The 23,417-nt window shown below is 36.9% G+C and overlaps 1 protein-coding gene across 4 annotated transcripts in view; it reads right to left on the reverse strand.

The window, feature by feature from the left end:
• TRAPPC9 (trafficking protein particle complex subunit 9) overlaps positions 1-23,417 on the reverse strand; it is a 522,448-nt gene that overhangs the window by 435,533 nt on the left and 63,498 nt on the right. For all 4 annotated transcript variants that reach the window (XM_069780118.1, XM_069780115.1, XM_069780116.1 and 1 more), the window contains 3 exons: positions 13,845-13,971; positions 12,108-12,240; positions 5,040-5,203 (listed from right to left, as the gene is read on the reverse strand). In XM_069780118.1, the coding sequence (XP_069636219.1) occupies positions 5,040-5,203; positions 12,108-12,240; positions 13,845-13,971 (424 nt within the window). The remainder of the gene's footprint in view (positions 1-5,039; positions 5,204-12,107; positions 12,241-13,844; positions 13,972-23,417) is intronic.

The following is a 23,417-nucleotide window of genomic DNA, read 5'->3' on the forward strand; positions in this document are numbered from 1 at the left end:
CAACAGTGTAGACAAAGACATTTCTTTCAATAAAAATGTTTAAAGCTATCAGCATTAAATTGTTCTGCAAATTACATCCACCACTTGATCAGATTCATTTCCAGAGAGTTTATCTTGACTAGATTTCAATTTCAGGAAGTAGTAATGTCAAAGGCAAGAAACCCAAAAGGACCTCATGAAATTAAGTGAGTAGGCAAAAAAATTGACTTCAAAATACATAAAGGTAAAATAATGCAACTAGGAGGAAAAAAAAAAAACAAGCTTTGCCTGGTATGTTGAACTTGGAAGTGGCAATTACAACTCAACAAAGAAACCGTAGAGTCACCATTGACTCATGAAATCACCATGGAATCATCAGCTTAGTGAGCAGCAACAGGAAAAAAAGGGGGGAAAAAAAAAAAAAACCCAAACCAAAACAAGAAAACAGGTCATCATTAGGAAGGATATTGAAAGCAAGTCAAAGAGGGGGCATTTTGCCACTATATAAAACCTTGGTGTGCTTACATCCTAAATGTTGTTTGCAGATTTGATCTTCGTAGTATGCAAGGACGACATACTAAAGCTACAGACAGTCCAGAGAAGGGTAACTGAAATGATGAAGGGGTGGAGCAGCTGCCATGTGAGCTGAGACCCTTCAGTTTGAATGGCTGAGCAGGGGAAGATGACTGCAGATTACAAAAATTACAAAGATGGCAGATAAAGCAAATGCAGAACTGTTGCTCACTAAATTCCCTGGCATAAGAACTAGGAACACTTGATAAAACTATCAGATTAAAACAGATATAGCACTTCTCTACCCATCTGGTAGTGAAATTCTGGAATCTGTTGCTACAGGAGGCTGCAGAGGCAAGCAGTACCAGCAGCTTCAGAACGGGATATGCGAATTCATGGGGAAGTCCACAAAGGGCTACTTAAAAAGGAGTATGTACGTACAGCAACTACGGATGCTGGGCAAACACAACAAAAAGACCACAACAGTGGTGAGACCTGCATGCTGTCCCTAAGCAGCATCCCCTAATGTCCTGTGACTACTGAGCTAAATTCTTATGTCTTTGTCTTTCTGTGGGAGAATAGGACAGGATGGGACTGAATCCTCTGTTAACCATAGCATTATGATCTGCAGATAGCCTCGAAACTGCAAACTGAACTTAAAGCATCAGAGAAGCTATATATACGTGGAATAGTGTCCTGAGCACAGTTGTGGATTCCTGACAAACACAGATATGCAAAAAAAAAAAAACAACAAAAAACAAACAAACAAACAAAAAAACAAAACGGGGGATAAAAAGATGCAGTTCAGCCTGGAGGTCCAGTGAGATGCTAGCAACACTAGAATTTAATTAAAATTCTTGGAAAACTGGTAGAAAGAGTTTAAAGACAAGGACAAAGAGAAACAAAGTAGAAAGAAAAAGGTAACAGACTATAGCTGAAATGTGAAGTCTGGGTAGAATATAACCAAAACAACGGCTGCTTCTCAAGCTGAGCAGTTGAAAGGAAATATAAATGCAAGAGCAGTTTCCAACTAGCACATAAGGATGAGACCCAAGTACTCCACATCTCTGAATTCAACATGCACAAAGGTACACTAAATGCAAGTATAATCAGATACCTGAAGACAGAAATCTGATGGGCTTCAAGGTAACAAGGCTCTTCAGATTTCTATGGTAATCTGCACATTTGATTCTTGATGCCTCACCAGCTGAAGTATATATTCCTAGCAGAATACATAGGACCTCAAAATTGCTATCAGTTCTAAATGCATAGGCATTGGCATTCATTGATCTTAATTTCTCCAAGTGCACAAAACTCTAGTAAAAATGAAAGTTGTGTATTTAGCACTGCAGAGTAACCACCACCTTTTTTTAAAAGGAGGAACTGTGGGGTGTGCACACTAGAATTACAGGGTCAAAAGCACTAATAGTTCATCAGCTCATAGACAGTGTACCGGTATTATTATTACTTTTCCTTTGAGACTGGGGACAAACAGCCTCTTTCAAATTGAGGAGACAATCCAGAATACTTTTAATTCAGACCTAGTAGATAGAAATGAACTTGCAGGACTTGGTATGGTCTTTACAATGTAAATTTATGTAGCAGAGCTCCCTCTAGGCAATTAGCAACTATCCCTAAAAGGAGGGGAAAAAAATGCTCTAAAATCATGAACCATTTGACATTTATACTATGAGCGGAAAAAAGAGTTGGTAAGAGTCGTACAAAATCATGATCTTGGTCAGCCAATGTGAGCATAGAGGAAGAGACCTGAGCTGAGAAACCCGGATAGTAAAACCATGGCAGCTAGGCTGGGGCTGGATTACCAACATTCCTTGTTGTCCTACCTTCACAAGGACATTTGGACTAACTGGAGAAAAGCATGCCTGTATTCATAACTCTCTATGGAACATAACCTGAGTCCAATTTGAAAGACTTTACAGTTTTGTTTGGCAAAAAAAGGTAAATAGGTCTATTCCAGGATATTCACAGTTCTTAAAATGGTTACCTGGACCTCAGAGCAGATTTTTCATCTGTGGTCTGGCACAGCTAAACAGCTGAGACAGTAAGCAGATGTGTTCAAAGACCACGGGAAGAATACAGCTAGACAGGTGAATTTATTTCTCTATGTTTAAACTCTAGAGGTCAACCACTTCTCAGAAAGATCAGTTAAGGTTTTGCTTCATTATCCAAGTTCATTCAGTGTGTGCAGCTGGTGCTCACTACTAGAGCCTAATAATATGTGAGGCTGGTAAGAAAGCCTGGCACACTCTTCCCAGTGCTTCAAGTTTGAAAACATTAGTGTTACATTTGCCCCTGAGTGGATCAAATAGCTGGGTTATCAAAGCTTTTAGAGTGCACCCCCTAACCGAGACATAAGATGTCTCTGACAAGAGCTGACTGGAGAGATAGGATGGAAATGCATCCCCCTTTGCACGTCATCATTCTAAAAAAAGTATTAGACCATCTGACCTGGTGAGGGATGATATGAGGTGACACAGAGTTAACCTTGACAGTATACATATGATGTCCAACCTACAGACACCACAGCCTGGTACACAGAGTGGTACAATCAGACATTAAAAGACATGACAGACATGTTTATTGTGGCAGCATGACAAGTCCCTTTTGCTGATTTGCCTCAGGATCTGTTCCATAATGCACGCCTGCTAACTAAAGGACTCGAAAACCCTGTGATGTCCTTTATGAACTGCACAGGGTGAGCTGCAATTTCTGCTCATTTATCTGAGGGCCAGAGTGGAAAAGCTAAAGAGCTGCACCTGAAAGAAATAGAAGAGAGCAAGTAAGGGAAGGCAAGTTTGCAAGACTGATCTTCAGAGGTTCTCATTAACAAGACACCATTGAAAACAATGCCAGAGAAGTGGGCTTCCTCAAGAAAAGCAACTGGCTATAGATAACATGACGAAGGAGGGAAGTCAGGTCACTGCACCGCAACAGCTAATCCCATCCAGTAATTTCAACAACAAAAAAAAGAGAATATTTGCTATTCACAGCATTCATCTTTGTGCTAAAAGTTGTGGTCCCAGAAACAGAAGGTAAGGAGTTGGAAGTCAGACAGGCAGGCATGCAGCAGCTGCAAAAGATTTACGAGCAACTGCCAAGACTAAAAGAACCAAAGCAAATCAGGTGAAATGAAGAATGATTGAAAGCTCTTTGTATTTGGCTGAAATGGACAACAACTTCTCATGGGCTCCCATGACAGGCAAGCTGTGGTCATGGCAGATGAAGATGCCTAACAGCTTTCAAGGCGACCTTGAGCAGTTTAAATCACAGGCACATTCCAGCTGAGGAGTAGTAAAGAATATCCAGGAGACAACTTCTTAATGCACTACAAATAGTTCACGAGCTTCTGCATATGCTCTAAACTTGATATATAATATCAAGTTAAGAGTCTGTGTTGCTATTAGAGATGATTTAATGTCATATCCACATTATTTCCATGCAAGTAGTATTCACTGACCAAACCGAGCTGCTGACATTGCAAATCTTTAGTTCCCTGTTTATCACCAGAATCCCATGTCATGTGTTGCACTGTACCGTGACTCAATCCTTATGCATTTGTATCAATTTACGATAATAACTAAAATGGAAGAGAGTCCATTAAAAAAGGCAAAGGTCCATCCTTTGCAAGACCTACATGTAATCACATTTGAAATAACATAATTATTACATGCTTGATGTGGACCATGAGTTCTTTTGCCATGGATAGCATTTTTCAGCACTTTACATTGTACCCACAGCACACAGCCATGTCAAAAGTCATAGTTATTTACGTATGTGTTTCCTCCAATAATGCCGTTCATCTCGCTTGTCATCTGCAGTTCTTCTGTTAATAACTTTTTCATAATGATGCCTCAGAGGACAAACCAAAAACAATAAACACATCACAAAACAAAGACAAGATTCACCTGTCAGACTAATTCTTAATACTAATATGTACAGACTATTTTAAGAGAAATAAGTGGAAGCAGGAGGTGTACTGTATTTCTTCCATGCCTTCAATTCTTCTTTAACTCATAATAGCTTATTTTATTTATTGCCTTGTTTTTTAAAGTCTTTTATCCATTTTTTTTCTTATTGCTCACTAAGTGAGATAGAAGTAGGCTTATTTATTTCCATTCCCTCAAGTAGGACTGCATTACTGCTAATGGCAATTTATTTAATTAACTAATCAGTGTATTTAGACATAAGGAGAAAATAATTTAGACCCAAGATTCTTGCTTTTTACTAGTAATGGCCTCAGGATTTTTTTTTCCAAGTAACATTAAAATGAAATCTAGATTTCCAAAAAGCAGGTGACCCTTTGACACACGGATGGTTCTACAATTTGTTCATTTTTTTCCTACATTTTCTCACATTCTCTTTCATGTCTCTATTCCTACAATAAAACCAAACAATGATTCCAGTTCTGTAACAGGGATTATGTTACTTATTCTAAACTGACCTAAAAGAAGTATAACACAACTAGTCCCCTTTTATCAGAGAAGAAGTGATTGTTATTATTTCTAAATATAAATCAGCATACACACCCTTGGTGTTGACTGTTTTCGCTGTGACCTCTAGTTTCTCCAGCGGTTCTGTTCCAATGTTTTCTAACTTAATGATAAGCTGCTGGGTCTCTCCATTGTAAAGCTGGACAGACACATTAGTGGAGATTTCATCCCCTGAAGAAGGCTGAAGTGTATGAGCAGACCTACAAAATGTGACACACAGACAAACAAAATATTATGACGAAAATGTTAAAAGCCTGTCCAAGTTACATTGGACAAGCCTGTCCAATGTATTCTATTAACTATTCTTTATTCTTCTATTAACTGTTCTATTCTTAAGACTCAGAAACTACTGTTCTGCAGTCTTGAGGATAGTTGATATCATTTTCAATTCTCATTTTAGCCAGCATCATTTTTTATAACCATTGAGGACAAACGTTAATATTTTATGCATAAGACAAGTCCGATTTCAAACAATATAAAATATGTATTCCTAACTGTGAAAGCTTATTAAAAATTTCTGAAAAAAACGTAAGAAAGGGAAAAGAGAAAAAAAGCAAGAGCAGGTCATTAGAATGAGCAAACTTGAAAAAAGTGATATCTGATCTATCACATGTTTGAACACTAGGGTTGAGTAACAATGAGTATCAAGAGCTGAATGTAAAAAGAAAAATAAAATTGAGGCGAATAAGAAGTTGAGTGCTACATAGGAGAAACCAGGGTGAGAGTCCTCTGCAAGATCCTGAAGTCCATACTGCACCCTGCTCAGCCTGTAAAAATTACAAAAGTGAGAATAAAGTCAACTGGTGGAAGAAACCTCAGAAGAGATGAAACCTTTGTACTCACAAGAGAGGATACATTATCTTACATTGCTAGGCATTCCTAATATGATATATGTGGAATGAAGACAGAAACACCTTTAATGACAGATAAGCAGCACTAACTGTTTTATGCAGCTGTTCACCCAGAAACTGTTTTCTCAAGGGATCATAAACAGTATCTGAAATAGGAGGTAAGACATACTTAGTAGAGCAATATATTGTAAAAATAACTTAGAGATGAAACAAAAATTATTCTACATTATACATGCTAGAGAAAATGCATGGGGTATCTAAAGCATCAGAAACATGAGAATTTATTTAAATTAGTATCAAGCATTTCATTTTAAAGTAACAAATGTGTCAAACTAGTCAATTACTGAAATAGCAGATATGCACAGTGCTACGACAACACATCATTGATAAAGCAGAATTGAGCAGTATTTTACATATATATATATATGTCTTGGGAGAATGCAGTTCTAGTGGACAGCAGAGGGCATAAAACTCATAGGAGTGGATCCTGTAGGAAATTCACTGTGTGAAAGGTGAAATAGTGAATATAAATGAACCCTTTAGAACATGAATGAGAAATGAGAATTGCAGAACAAGACAGATGGGCAGAGGTTCAACTTCTGACTGTATTTTTCATGCTAATGCAAAGTGGTCAGAAGGGATCAAGGATACAAGGGCAAAAGCTACTGAGATTAATGACCGATAAATCCGTTGGTAAACCCAGGTTCAGTAACTTCTTTTGGCAGGTATTTCTGCTATCCTTCCCTTCTATCCTATTCTTCCTTAGCACAAGATAAGCAGCCTGCACAAACAAGAGCAGATTTTAGTCTTTCAGAATGCACCTCTTACAACAAGTACTTAAAACACATATTTTTTAATAATTTAAAATTTACTGTCATGTATCATTATCACTGCAGCACTCTGAAGTTTGGGCATTTGGAGTGACAGGAAAGAAGGAATTTCTTGTCTCCCTCCATACTTAGATAAAAGTATCAAGGAATTGCATACTAACAACTCAAACAAATGGTACTTTCAATGACGGTATCAATGTACATCTGAAACCCAAGCCCAAGCTAATCAGCTTACACATCCTTCCCTGTAATGCAGCTTCTTAAATTAAAAACCATCTCAATTCTTAAGTACTGTATAGCCAACAGCTTTGTTCTGAACTTACAAGACCTCAGCACTGAGGTTTGCCATGGGGATATTGGTAGAAGGAAAATTAGGTACGAGCTGGCAATGTGTGCATTCAGCCATGAAACCCAATTGTATCCTGGTCTGCATCAAAAAAATCGTGGCCAGCAGGTCAAGGGAGGTGATTCTCCCCCTCTACTCTGCTCTCATGAGACCCCACCTGGAATACTACATCCAGTTCTGGGGGTCCCCAGCACAAGAAAAACATGGATCTGTTAGAGCAGATACAGAGAAGGCCATGAAAGTGCACAGAGGGCTGAACACCTCTGCTATGGAGAGAGGCTGAGAGAGCTGAGGTTCTTCAGCCTAGAAAAGAGAAGGCTCCAGGGAGACCTTATTGTGGCCTTTCAGTACCTAAAGGGGGCTTATAAGAAAGATGGAGAGACTGTAGTGACAGGACAAGGGGCAACAGCTTTAAACTGAAAGAGTATAGGTTTAGGTTGGACACAGGAAGAAATTTTTTACGATGAGGGTTGTGAGACACTGGAACCAGTTGCCAAGAGCAGCTGTGGATGCCCCATCATTGGAGGTCAGGTTGGATGGGGCTTTTAGCAACATGATCTAGTGAAAGATGTTCCTGCCCATGGCACGGGGTTTGGAATAGATGACCCTTAAAGGTCCCTTCCAACCCAAACCATTCTATGATTCTGTGCCTGCTCTGAACTTGTTCTGACCTGCCTGTAAATCTGGTTTGACTTACTGCAGCAGCATTTATATAGATAGTAATGGAAAGTGGTTGTTCTTGGTAGAATGAGATATTTATGACTAACACAGTGACACTGTGTACAGAAACACAGGTCTGGTATGATAGCAGAGGCATCACAAAGCGGAGACACAGGATGCAGCAAAGAGTAGTACTAGCGTGGGATGGTAACAGATGAGGCATATGCTTAGCACTGGAGGCCTCACAGCTACAAACAATTCACTAACAGTCAAAGAAATGCAGACACGAAGCTGGGCAAGAAGAACTTTCAGGGGTAACAAAGAAAAAAGAATCTAATATACAAAAAGGCACCACATATTAAATTTGGATGCAACGTGGAGCTTGAGAGAAGAAAGAACAAGGCATAAAAATGTGTTAGCAGACAAAAATGGCTTCAAGTGTTTTCTAGCGTGGGAAAAAAAAAAAAAACACCATCAACATCATATTCCTCTCAGTGAAGGTCTCTATATGCTGACAACTCGCTGTACCACCAGACTGAAAAGGCCAACCTTAGGACCCAGAGGAGCAGTGGGAGGGGAAGCACACCACCAGGAAAACAGGTGGAAAATAGACAGTGTGTGTATAGCAATTTTAAGTGTATTATTAATAGTGATTCTTCTTCTGTACAGAGTATTTTTCTCTTTTTCTTTCTTCTGTAATAATTGCATCTGGACTAATAATAGTCTAATACAGGAATCATTAAGATACAGACAGTAAATTCTTGGCTTTATACTTAAAGCATGTTCCCTCTTTACCCATAAACATGATTTTGAGCATTACAGTATTGCACAATTATTTTAGCATATTAGAAAGTACTCATCAAGAAAGCCACCTATAATGCCTGGTGCACTGGCATGCAGCTTCAAAAATTTCTGGTTCTCATGGAAAAGACTGATATTTTTCCATATGAAGTCTTCCCCAATTTTATTTACAAATTTGTCATTTTCTTCCCTCAATTTTCTTACTTTATAGGCTTTTCTATTAGGATTGTTTTACTCAGTAGTGTAATATTTTTATATACATGATACATATACATTTATGCACAAATATATACATAAATACATATAATGATGAAAATATATACTAACAAGCTTCATGAGTGCACCCTCAGTAAGTTTGCAGTCGACACCAAGTTGGGCAGGAGTGTTGATCTGCTTGAGGGTAGGAAGGCTCTACAGAGGGATCTGGACAGTCTGGATCAATGGGCAGAGGCCAATTGTATGAGATTCAACAAGGCTAAGTGACAGGTCCTGCACTTGGGTCACAACAACCCCATGCAACACTACAGGCTTGGGGAAGAGTGGCTGGAAAGCTGCCCGGTGGAAAAAAGGACCTGGGGGGGCTGGTTGACAGCCGGCTGAATATGAGCCAGCAGTGTGCCCAGGTGGCCGAGAAGGCCAACGGCATCCTGGCCTGTATCAGAAATAGTGTGGCCAGCAGGAGCAGGGAAGTGATTGCCCTGTATTTGGCACTGGTGAGGCTACACCTCAAATACTGTGTTCAGTTTTGGGCCCCTCACTACAAGAAAGACACGGAGGTTGCTGGAGCATGTCCAAAGGGCAACAAAGCTGGTGAAGGGTCTAGAGAACAAGTCTTCTGAGGAGCACCTGAGGGAACTGGGGTTGTTTAGTCTAGAGAAAAGGAGGCTGAGGGGAGGCCTTATTGCTCTCTGCAACTACCTGAAAGGAGGTTGTAGCGAGGTGGGGGTCAGTCACTTTTTCCAGGTAACAAGTGATAGGATGAGAGGAGACAGCCTCAAGTTGCACCAGGGAAGGTTTAGATTGGATATTAGGAAACATTTCTTCACTGAAAGGGTTGTCAAGCACTGGAACAGGCTGCCCAGGGAAGTGGTTGAGTGACCATCTCTGGAGGTATTTAAAAGGTGTGTAGACATGGTACTTAGGACATGGTTTAGTGGTGGACTTGGCAGTGTTAGGTTAATGGTTGGACTCGATCTTAAAGGTCTTTTCCAATCTAAATGATTCTATGATTCTATTACAGCTTCTGCTAAATTGAGCTTATTAAATTGACCTTCCGTAACATAGATCAATAAAAATTTTTTTACAGTTCTAAAAAGACACTATGGTATGCCAGAAAGACCTAGAATTATTCTTGGCAATATGACTATCACCCTCAAATTACTATTACAGCAATCAACTTTTAAAGAAATGATAAAGCGCTATGACTTTTCAAACAAACCTTGTCCTACAGTTTCACCTACAAAGAAGGCACTAAATATGGTATAAGATTTTCTCTAGTACTTCAAAAAAAAATTTGGTGAAAAATTAAGAAATGTCATCTTGACTCCAGTAGAAGGAGCTATAAAAGCTAACGTGCTGATGGTTGTCAGTGGAAATGTAATTGTAAAGAAAGTCAGCAAGATGCAAGGAGAAAAATTGGATTCCGATCTTATCCTGCTGTCTGTGAATTAAGAGTGTTCTTTATTTAAGTTCTTCACTTCAGTTCTTCACCATGTCTTTTGAACGTACATCATCCTCCAGAGAACCCAAAGGATAAACCATTGTTGACAGGAGTCACATGAGGCAATTTGCTGGCATGGTAGAGGCTGGGAGGAGTAAGTGATGGGAAGCAGGGACCTCTCTGGCATACTGCAAAGTAGCCAGAAGTGCATCTGAATTCCCAGGGTGTTACAGGAACTAAGACTGAGTACTGAAACTAAAGCATCTGAAGAAACTAAGAGTAAATTTAACACCAATGAACAAGTAAGAAAACACCAATATACAAAGAAAATCTCGTTAATGTTCCACATTATCAGCTGAACATATATCCCAAAAGTGCAGATATTATGTCCATTTAAGAATATTTGCAATTCTTTCAAAGTCTTTCAAGCCCATCATGTTCTTTAATTTATTCATAGCTTTGGCTAGCTACTATTAATGTTGATTACAGCTAAACCATACAGACTCCATATCTAGCAGAATATTTATAGGGAATTGACCAACACATAACTCAATTGCAGTGTTTTTTTTATTTTGCTGTCCTCATCAGGATATTACTTATATATCTTTGTAACACAATGCCATCAACACAGCCCATTCCACATTAGAGAAGTGGAATTCCATATGGAAAAATCAGAACCAAACTGGTTCCCTTGCTTTAATAAGTAAGCCATACTGAAGAACACAACCAAAAAAAAAAAAAATTACATATATACACACACATATATATCTCTTTGTGTCATACAATACTGATGATCATCCTACTAAGGATCATAAATGAAGCTGAGATCTTCCAATCAATAAAACGATCCCTGTGGTACTTGAGCTATCAAGGCAGTAAGTAACAAAAGGCTGTTTCCTGATCCATAGCTAAAACTAATAGTTAAAAAAAAAAAAGGAAAACTGAAACTGCATACTTTTACAAATATTTGCAAAATGGTAGATGGATGGCAAGTCTCTGAGATACAGTGATCGACATGCCACTTAGTAGCTGAATGCTCTGAAACTTGAAAAGTTCCAAGAATTTAATTGAATCAGTGTCTTACCAGCTCTTTCTAAAAGAATGGAATTAGTCAGCCACACTCTTCACAAAAAAAGCTCAAAAAACCACAAAACCCCCACAAAAAACCCACACTACTACTGTGTCCTTTTTGGTGAGTGTAAAAGGAAGTTATTTTCGTTGATTCTTCCTGTACTCTTAAACATACTGTTTCTGTAGTATGGTATCAAGTCTGGGCCCCTCTTGAACAATGGAAATACAGATATATTGGAGCAAGTCCAGAAGAGGGTTATCAAAATGATTAGGCTAGAGGACATGACGTATGAGGACAAGTTCAAAGAGCTGGGGTTGTTCAGTTTGAAAAAAGGAAGAGGGGATTATTTTTCCTCTTGTGAGTGCAGTCAGACATTAGAACTGATTTCCCACAGAGGTGATGGAAACACCGCCCTTGGAGATAATTAAAACTTAACTAGAACATGCCCTGAGCACCCTTATCTAACATTTAAGTCATATCACTTGTCAAAGCTGGCCCTGCTTTGAGCAAGACCCTGGACCAGACGACCTCCAGAGGCACATTTTCCAACCTACACTACTCCATGGATTACCTCTTTACTTCAAGATTTTATGAACAATTAGCCTTTAAAGGATTCAGTCCTTTAAAAGTATGACATTAATAATGAATAACCATTACACTCCCTCAGTTAATTAAGTAGCAAAATATTTTCTATGAAATTCCAAGGTTTCATGCAGTAAAACAAAAAACTTAGATTTATATTCTAAAGTAAATAGTACAGATATAGTTTATGTCTTACTTTACTAAAGCACTGATTATATACTCAGATGAAGGAGTTTTTATTCAGCATGTGACTAACACTTAAATATGACCAAATAAAATCATCATTTAATTCAGTTTCTCACCTTGGAAGGGAGGTACTGATCTGCAGCCTTGGCAAAGCTGGAATGACTTCAACAGTACAGCCGTTGGTCTTCACTCCTGGAAGATTGTCCAGAAGGCAATCACTGAAGACTCCAAAAACTGAAGTATGGTAACCTGATTTTTAGAAGAAAACACCAGTATGTTGTGAATTTTTCTGTTTTCTGAAAGGTGTAAAATTACTAAGCTTACTAGTCAGATCTTGCCAACATTTATGCTACCCAAGCCACCATCTTCTCTACAGGAGAATCTTCTCAGGACACAAAATATGTAAAACATTTTCAAACCCCCTAAATAAAAACATTTATAACTACATGACAATATACAAACAACACACATGCACACCTTTGTATCTGTGACATGTAAAATAAATAAAAAATTTTAAAAAGAGTCCATGATTTCTACCACGCATTGTGGTTAAGTTCTGCAGAATCCTTTACAAGATCAACATCACAAGTCATTGTAGAGACCACTATTTTATACTGTATCACCTAATCCACTGGTGCACATAAAACTTATTACCCTTCAACATACATTAACAGTTCCCATTTCCTCCAAAAAATGATTACAGGGAAGAGTCTCAACTCTTCAGAAGGTATTCAGAAGGTAAGGAAAAAAGAATCCTAAAGGAAATTAATTAGGAAAAAAAAAGTATATATGCATACACACACAGACACCTGCCATAAAATACCACAGCTTATCTGCTGGAAGTTCAATTTAGTAGGAAAGTACCTCTACACCGATCCCTTACCAGGCGATATATATAAGCTGTATCTGAAGAAAAATTTGATACATTGACACACAAACAGCTGCCAAGTGCAGAAATCAACTCCTCTACTTGCAATACATTTTTAGTATGTGAAACTAAAAGCAGACAACTACAGCACAAATGTTCTAAATGCTTTGATGCTATTCTGTATTTACTGAAATAGTTTCTGTGAAAAAAAAAATCAAATGAAGAATCATTTTAGGAGCAGACAGAAAAGCACTTAAGAAAAATTCGGTGAGAAAAGAGTTTCTTGAAGTTCAAAGCCATCTTCTTTTCATGTTTAGCTTTATTAAAAAGGTTCTTTGCCTGTAACTCTGTATGCCAGGAACACATACCTAAAACTGTGTGTTGGTAAGATGATTCAGTTGAACCTATCACCTTCACATATACCTCCTTTTCTAGGAGACTGATCTGCTTGTCTTCTACAAAAGCTCTTTAATTCTCTTTACTTACTACAAACACAATTCAATTCAGGCTTATTAATGAAATGGTATCTCGACTGCAACAGACTACACGCATTGGCTAAATTGTTTCTACAGAAGCAATCTGCAAAAATTTCTGTAATCTTACATGAACACAATTAATTAAGAAAAACGAACTGCAAGATTATCTTCTGCATTCTCATGAAAAAGTTCAAGTAATCCTCCTCAGAAGCTTTCCAAATGAAAGTGTTAATAAAGGGGAGTTCAAGTTCATTATCCTTTTCCTCTCGTACATAAGATATTGTAAATATGTGTTCATTACTGCTGTTGCAACCAAGTGATTTATCAGGCTATGTTTTTAATGAAGTCTAGTATAGAAAACAGATCTCTTTTTTTGTTTTTTTCTGTTACTTACTGAGGAGAATTCAGAGTGGCAAATATATACATGGCATACAAACTGAGGTAATCCACAGAGATGTAAAACATGTGTTTGCTTTGCTAGGAAGAGAATGACTAAAGACATCCCTTACCATTGACAGTGATCTGTCCAGTAGTTTGAGGAACACCAACAAGAGTTACCGGATAGAGACCAGATTCTGCAGGTAGAGAAAGAGCTGCAGGAAGAGATTCAAATTCTACTCCTGTTGTCAAGAGACCCTGAAAAAGTCATATTACATAGATAAATCCATTTATGATATACACATAAATTTTTATGATATATACTTGTATTTTAATCCTTTGCATTACATCACCCAAACTTTTACAGTTTATTCCAGTTTGCTCATAGCAGTTATTTTGGGTTTTAAGTTCCAGTGAGTGAAGCATGCATCTAGAATTATGGCAAGATTTGTATTCAACAGTGAAACGTGTTTCAGGATCTGAGATGGGAACAATGTATGAAAAACTAATAAAAATTTATACCCAAGCACAGTAAAAAGAACGAGTGATACAATCTGCATGGTGTTGTTTTGTACCTACATTTAATTGTATCTCTGACCTTAGTTATACATTTGCTTATATTTTGGACAGTGGAAATCAAACATCAATACCAGCTCTTGCTTAGCTTTAATTAAAGTTCCTGGCCAGAAAATATTTATCAATGGGGAGAAAAAAAATATAGTATTTACAGATAATGGAGCAAGTCTAGCTTTACTATCCAACCTAAACATTTCAATGAATTGGAATAAGGCATTAATTTTGCTAAATTGATCCTCTATCAAGCCTAGATGCCTGCAGTTAGACTGTATGATTTACTCCCTCAGTGCCAAAGAAATCTTTTAGCATCCTAAATTTAAAACATGGGACAAAATAAGAAATGAAGCAGAAAAAAAAATATTTAATAAACTTTTAAAGGGGGGGGGAGTAGCTCAGTTAATGAATTTAAGATGCTTGAACACAGAATGTACTGTTGCAAGTAAGAAATTTAATGTTGTAAAGCACATTGTCTAAGTTACCAGCTGCTTTTCTATACACAGATTTTTATTTTTATTTTTTAATAAAGATGCCATCCAAATATCTCCATCAATTCATGCAGTAAGTACAACTGGATTAAACCTCAACTCCATGAGGACGCTTCACAGGAACTCAAAACTCTATGGAAGAGGTAAAGACAGATGAAAAACTCATGGTTGGAGCCACAGAAAACCACAAATCGACTGAGTTCAAGAAGCAGCAACATTACCTGCACAGTGCCAGAATACCAGCATTGCTTCCCTTTGAAAACATTTATGACTGCCTAGTTTGTAATTCAATTGGGTTTTGAATGGTGCACCTCTAATGCTCGTGTCAGCTGTAAAAGGCAGAGTAGCCCTCTTATGTTTCCAAGTCTCAATTAGAAATTAGGAAAATTGATACTCGTATAACAACTACTTAAAGAAACGTAAATGGCACCACCGGAATAACCCAGCTAATGACTGAAACTTGACCTGTCTTGTACATTAAGTCTTTAATGGCCTGATTTGCATTGGGACTAACCACCAGCAAGTCTTCTTCAAGCAATTCCTAGATATTAACCAAAATCAACCCACTAGCAGTCAAAAACTGAACTAAATTAAAAGCCATTATCAGAATGTCTTCGCTCCTCAGAAGGCATTGTGCCTTCTGGAAAATTAACAAATAACTATCTTTTACATACATGCTACTTAACAACTAAATAAATGCTTTGTACCTAAGATTTTTAACAGCAAAGTCCTAAACACACCAGAAGCTTAAGCAAGCAAGCTGAACAAGTTTGTCACGTTCTTGATTTCTCTTCTACTGAAGATCTGAAGTAATCAAGATTATAATATACCCAAAAGCCATAAAATCCTTCATTCTAGCAATTACTTCTTTGTAGACTTGACACCGTTGAGACAACACCTAATTCAATCAAAGCTACTCTTGCTTTGTGGAAAGGTACGTTAGAGAACTCTATCCTTAATATTGCACAAAATTCAATTTCATCATTTCACTTGAGTTATAAGAAAACACTGTGTTAAACCCTCATTTCTACTGAATTCTAGTTTTCCCCCAGTTTCACATGGAGACTTCAGCTGTCAGAAACAATCCACAAAAAAGTAAGTAAAAACTAATTCCGTCTTCCTATGCACTCACCACCCAGTGCATCAGATTGCATGTGATAACTGACTGCATGATAACTGATTGCATGTGACTGAACGTGAATCCTTCCAGTGGCATTCACCCCACAGAAATGGGGTGAATATTCACACTTTAATACTGAACTAGCCTCAGTCTTCATCTCAATCATTCTGCTGGTGGTTTGGCTGAACTAAATCTTAGAACATAAACAAAAGGTGAATGCCATACACACTCCAAAACTCACTTTTAAAACAGGTACAGAAGGCTTTGTAAGATTATTTCAGTCCTGAAAGGACTGAACTATCACTTGGCCAAACACTCAAGTATATTTGGATTCACCTCAACTAAATACTTTCATCCAAGGACTTAAAAGTCCTAAAAAATAAATTACAAAAAAAAAAAAAAAAAAAAAAAAAAAAAAAAAACACCAAACCTCCAATGTCTTCTTTAGTATCAGCTATAGCAAGTGTAAATAAACAGAAATGACAGGGACCCCTAAATATTACCTAACCGGTCTCCCTATCCTGAAGCAAAGCCAACTCCACATTAACCATTCCCAGCATGTTTATCCAGGGAGTTTTGGAATTTCCCTCAGTGGTAGTTTCTAAGAGGGGATTAGGTAACTTAATGCAGTGGTTAAACTGGAAAGCCTTTCCAGTTCAAACTTTCTCCTAACAGCGACACTGAACTTAAATTTCAACAATTAATACACACCACTACTTTTCCATTCCTAGCTAACTCCCCAAATTAGCCAGTATACCAAATGCCTATAAACATATACAAAAGACTATGAAATGACACCACCATAGTCAGGTCACTTTTCTTAAATATGGAAAGCTGCTCATTAAGACATGGTCCTAATTATCCCAGTTTTCCTTGGGGCAAGGGAGAGATGGAAGCAATGAGTAAATGAAGCTTTCTCCCATGTTCTTACTCCTTACATTTTTAATCAAGCTGGATGTCAGGACATACATTTATACATTCATTTCACTTCTTGCAGTATAACCAGTCTTATGCTTCTACTTAATATGAATTAGTCCCCCATCCCAGTAATTACACATCCTCCACTATCAAGCTGGATTGAGGGGGTGCATGGGAAGACATTTCCCTGAAAGCCTTTTAGGGTCCTGTAAAGGAAAAAAGAACCTCAAGGGGGACTATAAACCAGCATAGCCTCAAGAAGCGCACCTAAAGTAGCCATGTGCGCACATATACAGGCTGCTGTATGACCCCAAAGTTGCCAGTCAAAACCTCACCACCCAGCTAGTTTTGATCTATGGCACCTATGAGCTCCCTTGTTGCAGGGAATTGAGGCTTGGAATGGATCAGAGCCAAGTAACGCTGAGGAAACTAAAGATCACAACCATGGAGGAAAAAAAATATAGGGAAATGAACTGAGAAAAATTAAATAAATCAATGGTAGTATTTTTAAAGGCTAATGGTCAAGGCTTAGGAAAAGCATTGATCACAATCCAGCTGTCAGAGAAAGCATCTTCCTCGCCAAAGGATTTAAACTGAGTATGAACAGCAAACAAAATCCAGACAAAAATCAAGATAGAGACAGTAACAGACAAAAAGGCATGTGAATGTATATGGAGTACAATCACCCAAAATATGCACATGCTTATGGACAAGAAGGAAGAGTTACTATTATGAGAAATTGCTAGTATTAAAATGATTTAATAACAGTAAAGCAAAAATTAAAAAAAATTGTTATGTACAGTGTACATTGTTCCCTAACCACTGAAATTATATCAAAATGACACACTTGGATCATGCTAATCACAAACACAGCAAGTTGATCACAGATAACTGCTAAAGTAAAGTAAGTCCTCAGCACAATGTATTTTTCTTATAATGCATTAAGAATGCATTCTCAGTCTATTCTTTAACAACAAAAACCATGAAAACTAAGAGCTTTTCTAGAGAACAAATGCAATGCAAATGCCAAAACACCTGCACTAAGCACATACTATGCCTGGACTAGAAATTAAAGAGTCTCAAGTGTATTACCACACAAAGGAGAATACAGCATTCATTTCTCTCATTAAGAGAGTTTTACTATTCAGTAAAACTTCAAGTTTTTAAAAGTAAAGACACTAAGAAAGCATAAAAACTCATCAAAATGGAAAAAAACCCAATATAAACCTCAACTAGGCTTCAGAGTTCCAGACATAAACAAATCAAGATACTTACCTTTAAAACTTAACCCACACAAGTAAGTTTTAAAAGACAATGACATATCTAGAATGTCTGAGAGACATTTTCCATATCGCTATTTGCTGGATAGCAGAATTCAGCAATATTTGCCCAACATTGCCCTCTGGCGCCTAAAAATTTTTTAGATTAACAGTGACAATCAAATCAAGTCTGAAGTACTGTCATATCCTTTACCTAAACGTATCAGAGGCACAAAAAAAAAAAAAGGGGGGGGGGGGGGGGGGGGGGGGGGGAAGTAAGTGTTAGATTTCTTTTCCCTAGAGTCTTGTACCTCATTTCAAGTAATAATATTTAGTAATCCTTTAGTAATCATTGTTCTTTCTGACCTTATAGGAAAAGTTTACACATATACAAGGTCTCTTCCAGGGAATATATGAATCACACACACACACACACAAAAAAAAACAACCAAACACAAAAAAACTTTTATTTCCTTGCATTCTTATAAAACAATTTAAATTGTCTTAGAGTGAATATATGGATGCTATTATCACAGCATGTCTTTCAATCACTTCAAACCTCAATGTAGTTTTAGAGAAACAAAACGACTGGTATGTAAATGGTAGCATTTGGGGATGCTGTTAAAATAACATGAGTATGTAACTGCTTTTTTTAGGCTTTATTTACCAATCCTGAAATGTAATCATTCTTTTTTTAAAGTAACATTGCCTTCCAAGTTAGTTTTCACACTGAACATACTTTATACAATGTTGTCGAATACTTTACACAAAAATTGTCAAATATTTATTTGAAAGGAAATTTTCCCTATGATTTCTAATAAGGTTATTTTAGGCAGACCTAGAAAACACCAAAGATGACCATTTTTATCCTTCTCCCCCCACACCTTCTTTGTGTACATTCTTGCCCAATATAGCATCAATTAAATGTAGCGTATCAGTAAGTAAATATTCTCTTAAGATGGCAGAAACAGTACAAAGATGTGAACTGCTCACAAGAGCAGTTCATGGAAACAATTTGATCATAAGCTAAGTCATGGGACTGATTATACATAAAGATTTATCAAAATTTGAGATGGTATTTTTAAACATCAACATAGAGCTCTTGGCTAATAGCGTAGTTTTGAAGTTTACAAACAAAATGTAACAGCCATTCCTACAGCATCATTAATCAAAATACCACACTTAAATTGTCTTCAAACAAATACACGCTCCAAACAGAAGAACTACAGAACAAAGACTTTCTTCTTGAATAATGACTTAATACTATAAATTACATTATCCCCATGTTTTGGGGTAGTATTTTTTAGTTTCTCAATATTGATTTATTAAACACTGTTTACACTGCTCTGTATATATTGTAGCCTTCTTAGAACCATGACTATATTTTCTAGAGTAAGTGCAGAAAAAATGCTTTCACTCAATAAATAACATTGCCTCAAAATTTCTCAGTTGTTTTTCACTCAATAGGTAACACTGCCTCAAAATTTCTCAGTTGGTTTTTTTTTTCCCCCTTTAATATGAAACTTGAGAAACAAAGAGGAAAAAGTAGTTAATATCTTAAAGGACTTAACACCCTTTGCAGTGCATCTTCACATGCATTTTATTTTAATAGTAGGTCTCACTAGACTGTACCACGATTTACTGCTTGAAACCTTTGTCCCAAGATACAAAAAAAATCCATCAGAGATTTCCCAATTGTTTTTTTTTATTTTTTTGAAGGCCTGAAATCTGAACGTCATTTTTTCCTGGACAGAGAAAAAGGCTCAGTAACTGCAAAAGAGATAGACGCCATCATTCACATACCTGAACAAGTCTATAGAGAAATCAATATTCCTGGGAGAAAAAAGCAGTATATACACTTATTTACATCTGAACAAAACATCTCCTGTTAATTTTGGCTCCACCAGGATAGCAAAAATATTCTGCCCAATCCATTGCAGTCAAAACTAGTCAGGCTCATTTTTGTCTTTCTCTCTCATACTCTAGATTTAAGGTACCTGCTAAGTTTTATTAAAGCACTTCCTCTGATCACCCTATGATCTCTCCTGCTTTACTTTATTGACTAAAACACACAGTTCTTGGACCTAATCACTTCCATATTCCATGATGAAACATTTCCATTTGTCTTTTTACAAGCACTATTGCACCTTTCAATGGGTCAGCCTTCTAACTATATGAACAAAACAAAAACATGAAATAGAGTAAGACAGAAAAGTAATACAGAAATGGGACACACATGAAGAAGAGGTATCTAAATAGAGTCTCAAATCATGAATATGCATGACAGAATAAACAGCAAGAACAACAAAGATGGGCAAAGAGCTTTGAGAACAGTAAAATAAAACAACAAAAAAATCAGCTTTCAGACAGTACAGGACTTATCATCTGAGTAACAGTGATCAAAGTCTTGTGTCCACAGTCTCATGTCAAGTCTAAAAATTCAATTTCTTTTACTTAAGCATACCTCAATTAAACTACATGTACTTAGCATTAATACTTCAAATAATGAAAAAAGCTAGAGAAGCCGTTCAATGGGGAATCGTTCTCCTTAACAACTTGTGCTCAATACTAAGTTATTTACCATCACAACTTTCAGCCGTAACAAACAGGAAGACACGTTAGGAAAAGTATCGTGATAAAAGTTTGGATCGATGCTTCCAGCATTCATTTAACATGAAACAACTAAGCTAACAGAACAACTAATCATAAATTGTAAGATGAGGGAAAGGGGAAAATTAGAAAAAAGGAGTAAGACTATCGATTTCAGGACAGTTACATGTCAATGAATGGTGAGCCATGAAAAGGGTAAAAAACAAAGGAAAACAAGCAATGGAGAACTCAAAGAAGAACTGGCAGTCATTGGAAACAAGCTTGAACCGAGTACTCATACTGCAAAGGTAAGGTGCCGAGTCAGACAGAAGGAAAAAAGATGTGGGACAAACAAGCTGAAACTGCCACTAAATGACAGAAAATAATACACTTGCTATGAAAATGATGCTATGAGACTAAGTAATATGAGAGAATGCGATACGTGATGAGAAATCAGACAAGGGGGCATGGGACTGCAGGCATGAGTACGTTAATAATAAACCAAAACATTTTACAATATTAAACAACGCTTTGAATTATTAAAATAAAAACAAAAGAGCTTATTCTTGTGATAAAGTAATAGCTATTCCCACATTCTAGAAAGCTCACAGATGAGACTGGAAAATCAGAACAATTTAGGCTGGAAGGAAATGCTAGACGTCCTCTTGCCCAGCCCACTGCTCAAAACAGGGCCAACTTTGATGGTCATTTAGGTTTTTCACTGTCCTATACACTGAAGTTTTGAAGATTAATAAGGATGGAGATCCCACGTTCTCTCTGGGCAACCAGTTCCACTGTATGATAACCCTCATGACTGGAAAAAGGGAATTTTTTATTAGGAAAGTTTTCCATCACTGCAACATGTTCACTGACTCTCATCCTTACACTGCGCACCTCTGGGAAGAATATGGCTCCATTTCCACTGCATCTTCCCATTTTGGAATCAAGGAAAGCAATAGGAATTACCCCAGTATTCTTCTCTTCTACAAACTGAACAGATGCAGCTCTTTGAACCTGTCCTCATCCATCATATGCTCCAGCTTGCCAATCATCTTGGTAATACTGCTGGACTGATACCAGTATGTCAATATTGCTATTGTACATGGAGCTCAAAACTGGCCTTGGTTCTAAAGGCAATGTCTCTCAAATGCCAAATTGAGGGGAATAATTACTTTCCTCAACTTGCTGGCTACAGTCTTGATACCATAGACAAATTAAGCAAAATCAACTAATTTCTACCAATGAGACGACATTAGCGCACAGCAGAATTTCTCAAAGCACTCTATTTATGGAGCACTGACTAAAGAATTACATTAATCAGTTCAATTATTTGTATCTAGTTTGCAAGCTTGCTTCCTCTTATGCTTACCAATGAAACTGAAATTCAGTATTAATTCAAAGATAGAACACTAACAGTAAAAAGAAGTATTCACGCTACTACAATTAATTTGCTCAGGGAGTGGATGGAGTGCACATCTATGCAAATAATTGTATTCTGAGTCCTTAAGTATATGTAAGCACTCATAAGAAATTTCCTCATTAAGAAATTAAGAAATTACCCAAAGTCAGTTTTTTAAATATATAATTACACCATTAGTTACACAATACAAATCAGACTATAAAACAAAATGTTCTTAAATAAATTCCTATAGAGAGTCCTTTCTGATGCGCAGTTTTACAATTACTTTTTCTTTTCATTCCTAATAATGTGGAATACTTCTGCGAGGGTTAGAGAAAATACTGCTGAAGAAACAAGCGTGTTGGCTCCCAAGAATTAATTTTATTATGCTATAAGCACAATCTTTGGGCATGTTCATTTCCCGTGGAAAAACGCTTTATTATATGTGGCATATTATCAGTAAATTAGGTCAAATTGTTTGACTAGCCACTGCAATAGACCTATCAATAAAAAAACATACAGAAATCCTGAGCAAATAAATATACGCAATATATATATGCCTTACTTAGTCTAAAGAACAATGGGCTCTAACAGATAGGATTTATTTTTTAAAGCAATATTGAAGGTAAAAATATTTAACATAAAGGACAACACTGGATTAGGACTGAGTGGAAATTAAGTTGGTTTGGTAGTTAGCGGCCTTTTAACCTTTAAGTGGATAACAATTAAAAAAAAAATCCTGTTGGCATGAAGAGGGGAAAAAAACCCTAATTTACTTTGTTTCAGGATACACTACAAGCAGTCGACTGAAGTAGTAGAGGGCTTGGGCTTGATCCTTCTAACCTTACATGCTTCTCTGGTATTTTAGCCTTTTTTTCCTCCCTCCTGATGATTTTACCTTACAGTGTTTTCAAATAACATATATCATTGGGAACAGCAGATCCACAGGCTGAAGCTTCTATTAAAAATAAAGCTTCTCAGAACTATTTTAATTCCTCAGATTTTTAAAAATGTGGTCAAAATGGGAATTTGAAAAGCTAGGAAGAATGCAGATTTTTAAATTACAGTAGCAAGTATACACTAATTAGTAGGTTTCATGATATAATTATTACTTGAAAACCAGTATATGTAAATTATATAGCACAAGTTCTAGTCAATGCAGAAAGGTACAAAATTGATTCACAGGTCACTAACAGTAAAGCATTTAAACACTCTGAGTGGCAGAGAATTTCATTTCAATACCTCATTACCAACAAATATCAGAAAATTGACAGTATTGCACTGTTAAACTGAGGTTATAGCGGGTTAAACAATTTTTTAAACTATTGGTTTTATAGAAAACCACATTTGAAAGTCCA

The sequence above is a fragment of the Haliaeetus albicilla genome, chromosome 3, assembly GCF_947461875.1.
Source record: "Haliaeetus albicilla chromosome 3, bHalAlb1.1, whole genome shotgun sequence".
NCBI lineage: Eukaryota > Metazoa > Chordata > Aves > Accipitriformes > Accipitridae > Haliaeetus > Haliaeetus albicilla.